The 6,063-nt window shown below is 33.6% G+C and overlaps 1 protein-coding gene across 2 annotated transcripts; it reads left to right on the top strand.

The window, feature by feature from the left end:
* Positions 1 to 1,487: 1,487 nt before the first annotated feature.
* Positions 1,488 to 5,902, top strand: LOC112534927. 2 transcript variants are annotated; one of them, XM_048370602.1, is made up of 5 exons: positions 1,488 to 2,209; positions 3,185 to 3,732; positions 3,804 to 3,989; positions 4,075 to 4,276; positions 5,016 to 5,902. In XM_048370602.1, the coding sequence occupies exons 1-5, from the start codon at positions 1,675 to 1,677 to the stop codon at positions 5,681 to 5,683; spliced, it is 2,139 nt and encodes a 712-aa protein (XP_048226559.1). In that variant the 5' UTR covers positions 1,488 to 1,674; the 3' UTR covers positions 5,684 to 5,902. The 2 variants fall into 2 exon arrangements, with proteins under 2 accessions (XP_048226559.1, XP_025013216.1); XM_025157448.2 differs by having other exon boundaries at positions 1,490 to 2,209; positions 3,807 to 3,989.
* The last annotated feature ends 161 nt before the right edge of the window (positions 5,903 to 6,063 follow it).

Genomic DNA, 6,063 nt, shown 5'->3' with positions numbered 1-6,063 from the left:
ATAATTAGTACAACAGCTCTTACATTTATAATTACAAAGAATAGAAATCTATAAACACTCTACAACTATAGGAAAGAGATAAAGATAAACATAAGATATGATAAACACAAATAAGAAAAGATAATTGTTTTCTTTATCCTCAATATGGAGAAGTATCTTCTGATATAACATAAGTATCTAGAATAACAAACTTTGAGGATTTGTATTAAACACTTCAATTAGCCTCTTTGATCTTCTGTTATATGCATGCGTCAAATGATTGAACGTAGGAACCATCATATATTAATTAAAACTTATGGAATCAAGTACACATGACTGTAATTAATATTTCAAGTTTCTACGGGCTGATTTTCTGATTATTCAAGCCTTTGTTTATACTGGGATCTGAAACATCTGCAGATCCTTAAACCTCTGATATGCATTATTCCTTTTGTTGATCTATCACTATCTCCCATTCATATATATAATGTACACTGCATAATGGTTTATCTCTTCTATAATAAAAAAATCTTGAAATGGGGTCATCCCCCAATCTAAATGCCAAATCAAGAAATTGATGGATAATTCTAGAAACACCCTTTATTCCTTTGGAATCAATATGTTAGGAGCAAACAAATTTAAAAGAAAAGCTACAAGTTACTTGTACATATACATGTATATCTCTTGTGCCATGGAACTTTTTCTTGCAGGAGTGACAAGAATTGAGAATATCTGAAGTAGGATAGACTACCTCATTGCTGCTACCCATGTTTCTTTAATCATAGAAATAACACCAAACTATCGTCAGTTCTTTAATCTAATTACTATTGGTACGCCTAAGCTAATCACAAAAGATGGATGTCAACTAGAGTTAATTCAACTAGGGTAGTGGATTTTGTTATTAGAATGTTGAATTTCATAGCCTTCTTGATCCTTAAGTCCTACAACTTTTACTAGCACCTTTGTAGTTTCAGGTTGTCTTGTTAACAACAAGGAAGCTGTTAAAAAAATTGGTTTGCTGTTAAAAAAATTGATTTGCTGTTAAAAAAATTATTTTATTCAGCTAATTAATTAATTAATATATAAATAGATTAGTTAGCTACACGAAGGTTTTATCTTTAAACAATACAGTACTATAATAGTACTCTAGCAAAATCTAAAAATGTTCGATAACAATTTTAAAAATTTTATTTTGATTCAATTTTACTTACTTTATTAATTTTTTAAAGCTCGTACTAATTTCAATTAGTAATATAAACTCTTGAGCCAAATATGAAAATATGTCCACATAGGCTCAATGCATTTTCACCCATAAATAAAACATTTATCAAAATCTATAGACCTTTTCCTTTTAACTTACCAAGTAATGAACTTCACTGAAATTTATAAATTTCATAAAATCTTTTATCTGAAAGGTCAATGCAAATGGTTGACAATCCAGAGGGCGGCTTATATTATTCGGCCTTCTCCCTGCAAAGTCATATAAAGTGGTCCCATATGTTAAGACTGTGATCAAACTTCTTTTTTTTTATTTATTTAAAAATGATACCTATTCATTTCATTATTTTATCGAATGTGGTTAAGGTGTGGATTGTTGAGACCTGACACATACATTAAAATTATCCATCTCCGGGCCCTTTTTTATTCCATCTGAAGGTGCCTCCGATTGGAAATTAAACAAAAGAACAACCGTAGATGGCAGAGAAGAGAGGCTGCATTGCCTTCTTCGCAAGCTATAGACCACCGGTGCCACTGGACATATTCTCCTGTCCGGTTCCACCGAGGACGAAGCAAGACGAGGTCCACATGACAGACGGACTGTTCTACAACTACAACTGTCAAAGCATTCCACCAGAAGCTCTCAAGACAATTATCAAGCACCCAAAGTTGGTTCCCGAAGCCAAAGAATCTGATGTTGATTCGGGTCGTCTCTCAGGCATGATCTTTGTCTCCGAACGGAAAAACAACCTTGAGACGCTTCATATAGGCCTACGCTCCAGGGACAAAGTCAAAGTCTTCAGTTTCGCTGATGTTTATGGCACATTCAATGGTGTTCGCATGGAAGATAGTGGCTGCATCGCCGGCGGTTATAAGGTTGGTGATCGTATTGTCGATCATTCTCTTGTCTATGTCACCACCAAAGACCCGTCAGAAGATCGCCGTCAGCCTTGGACTGTCGTTTATAAAACTAATCTCAGGACCGGAAAAACTGAACGCCTCACCCCATCAGGTTTCTTCCCTCATTCTCTTCTTAATGATAAATCATTTAAAAAAAGGGTTTTATAACTAAAATTTCATGTTATATTATAAAAATTTAAAAATCTTAGGTTGGTGTCAAAAATGCAAAGAAATTAGAACTCAAGGCCTTTAAATGTTAGAGAAAGTTATATGAGTCCTTAAGTGCAAAAACCTCTAACTTCATACTTGCTTCTTCGCACAATCTTCTTATTTATGTTAATGTGTTTCATTAAGGTGTTGTTAGTAACTAGTAGCTAATAGTTAATAGGTAATAGTCAATTCATATTTGGTAAAAGTATTGTATATTCAATCACAAATATATACATTAATCAATTTTTCATATCATAATCTGGTTAATTTTATTATTTTATTAGATGAAATGTTTTATGTTTATAAAATATTTATAGTTATTTCTTATATATATATATATATATATAAAATGTAATGCTTTATGAATAAATTATTAGATATATAGTATCATCTAAAATCATAGAATAAATTGTTTTAGTTTTAGATATTTCTAGTTCTGATGACCAAAACAATTAAAGAAATACACATGCATCAAAGTTTTAATGGAAGAAAATTATTAAACAAACGTTTATTTTTTATTATTCTTTTAAATTCTTTATTAAATTACTTTTCATTGATTTTTCTAGTCAATATTTTGAAAAGAAATAAAGAAATGAGTCAAATTATTTTACAATGAAAGTACAAAATGTTGGCGAAAAGAACTTTAAAATAGAGATAGTGTGCACTAGTTTACAGTTACCAGCTATCAATTTAAATAATTTACCAAACTCATTTTTACAGAGTTGTTGAAGAATAAACAGCTATAAGCTCCCTCCAATGTCTATTCCAAACAATTCCCTAATGTTATGTACTTATATATCATCTCAACATCATTCTCTTGGAAAAGGAACCTAGCAAAATTTGATTTTTTTCCTCATTAATCTGGCATGATCAACAGGGGTAAATGATTTAAGTCCCTCTGTGTCACCATCTGGAAGAAAAGTAGCAGTGGCGTCATTCCAAGGAAGAGGTTGGAATGGCGAGATTGAAGATCTACAAACTGACATTTACATTATGAACATTGAGAAGCCTCCCTTGGGGCGCACGAAAGTTATAAAAAATGGTGGATGGCCAACATGGGGAAGTGACAATGTCATATTTTTCCATCGAAAGGTTGGGGAATTCTGGGGTGTGTTCCGAGCTGACATTAGCAACGGTAAAGCATCAGAGATCCTTCGTGTGACCCCAGATGGATTTGACGCAATAACTCCGGCAGCCATCAGTGCCATCAAAGTGGCAGTGGCTACTATCCGTCAGAAATCGAAATTCACCGACGTTCGTGTAGAAGCGCAGTATCGACATATTGAGGTTTTTGATTTAACTGCGCCAAAACAACCCATACAAATCACTCAGAAAACCAGACCAAAGGATGACCACTTCAACCCCTTTGTGATAGATGGTGGGAAGCGCATAGGTTATCATCGTTGTAAAAGCGACCTACTCAAGGTAGGTACCAAAGAATGCACTTCCTTTAGTTTTTGCATATATGTATCTTAAGTTCTAAGATAATTACTTAGCAGAATGGAGACAATATCCAAAGACATTTCCACAAGCTCGACTCTCCACATCCAGATGTTGGGCTATTTAGGACGTCAGGTGTGTTTCCAACATTTTCTAAAGATGGCTCCAAGCTTGCATTTGTTGACAACGAGTTCAAAGCCGTGTGGATAGACGATAGCAAAGGATTGCGCAGTGTCTATGAGGTATATAACGTGTAACAAGAGTATGAACTAATATTAGTAATCCACAAGTAATGGTATTTATAGCAGATATATTCTATTTGTGTAGACAAAAGGCCCAGACAACATCTTCTCACCAGTTTGGAGCCAAAATCCACAAGACGATACGCTTTATGTATGCATGGGACCTCCTTTCAACTCTGGCGAATCATTGCAAATCTGCGCCATCCCTAATGTGGCCAGTGGTGCACGACAACGTCGACAGCTCACGAGAGGATTCAATAATGCCTTTCCATCTACCAATCCAGACGGTAACTAGCTTCCTAATTGTTCTTGATGATTAATTGCTTTCCTAATAAACATTGATTAAAACATGCTAGGTTAATTGTCTGGATGGTTTTCATTTTATTTCATTTTTAATACTAAATTTTAATTTATATCATTTTGATATTTAAGCCAGATATCATTAAATACTAAAATTTAGTCACTGTATTTGCTTATATAGCCATCCAAAAGTTATATAGCAGTCAAGTTGTAGTTATTTCCACTCAAAATTTTGCTTCTAACCCTAACGCTAAATATTACATTTTATGTGTAAGGGATAAACACAGCTTAAAATTAGGGTTAGAGGTAAGTTTTAAGTGAGAGATTACTAGAATTAGTGAGATCCATTATTTAAAATGAATTAAATATTGAATGGTTGTCACATAATTTTCAGATTGCCATATAAATAATAAATTATCTAAATTCACCTCTACGTGGTATTAGAATCGAAGTTTGGAACTAAAATAATACAACTTTTAAAATTGGATATTTAAAATAAAATAAAATAAAAATTTAGTCACCATCTAGACAATTAATCCCAACATGCAGCATATACTCTGCTCCTTGCATAGCTAATATAGTTCAAGAACTGATCACACCACAAGTTCAAAAGCAATAGTTATTTAATTTTTTGTCCAATCCTTAGGTAACGAATCCATAAGGCAGTTAACTAAGTGTTGTTAATTATATTATAGTTTCTAATATCTGGGTTGAAAATTATAACAGGAACAAAATTAGTTTTTCGATCTACAAGAGATGGAGGAGACAAAAAATATAAGAATCTATACATAATGGAGGATGCACGAGTAGGGGAGTATGGGGATGGAAAAATAACGAGGCTAACAAATGGGCCTTGGATTGACACTCATTGTCAATGGTCTCCACGAGGAAATTGGATAGTATTCTCGTCAACTCGCGATAAGCCTAAAGATGCACCAGAAACAGACAATGGTCTCGATCCAGGTTACTTTGCTGTGTTTCTAGTGAAGGCGAACGATTCCTCAGTAGTGGTACGAGTGATAAAAAGTGGAGATAATATTGCAGGGCATGTGAACCATCCATTTTTCAGTCCGGATGGAATGAGTATTGCTGTGACTTCAGATCTTGCTGCAGTGTCAGTTGATCCAGTTTCTTTACCTCACTTCCTGCACTCTGTGAGGCCTTACGGGGATGTCTTCACTTTGGATATTGATCCGGATGATATAAATAAGAACAAAGATTTGAAGAAATTCAACCGCATCACACACAGTAGGTATGAGAATGCAACTCCGAGTTGGACCATGTTCTCAACCGAGGATACCAATGCAACATGGAACAAGCTTTTAAGGGATTCCTACATTCCATCATGCCCTTATAATGGTTGGCACATGACTGTCCACCTTTGTATTCGGTAAAAGATGATGGTTGGTCGCTATTGTATTCCTATGTATATATGTCTTGTTTTCGTCCTGCACGCTTTCATTTCATGTTCGAACAAGTGTTGTGCCATGGCTACCAATTTGTATTTGAGGTGTTTTTAGTACCCATTAAGATTTTTTCTTTTTCTTTTTCCTTTCTATTTTGTATTTGAGGTGTTTTACTGAATAGCATATGTGAAAATCCGACATTCGATACGTGCATTACGCTGTTTTTTAAAATTAAGATTTTATATATAAATTCTGAAATACAAATATTTTTTATATGTAATGTATATTTTTTATTTTGATATATTTATTTATTTTAATACGTATAATTTAAATTTATGTGTAATTTTATAATTTTTTATTAAATTATT

Source organism: Ricinus communis, chromosome 2 (genome assembly GCF_019578655.1).
Source record: "Ricinus communis isolate WT05 ecotype wild-type chromosome 2, ASM1957865v1, whole genome shotgun sequence".
NCBI classification, from domain to species: Eukaryota; Viridiplantae; Streptophyta; class Magnoliopsida; order Malpighiales; family Euphorbiaceae; genus Ricinus; species Ricinus communis.
This window is presented reverse-complemented; position numbering and strand designations above follow the sequence as displayed.

Excerpts from the sequence above, each read along its gene's own strand:
- LOC112534927 (XM_048370602.1), top strand. The coding sequence starts at position 1,675 with ATGGCAGAGAAGAGAGGCTGCATTGCCTTCTTCGCAAGCTATAGACCA. Across the intron at positions 3,990-4,074 it reads GATTGCGCAGTGTCTATGAG|ACAAAAGGCCCAGACAACAT; the intron begins GTATATAACGTG and ends CTATTTGTGTAG. Across the intron at positions 4,277-5,015 it reads TCCATCTACCAATCCAGACG|GAACAAAATTAGTTTTTCGA; the intron begins GTAACTAGCTTC and ends AAATTATAACAG.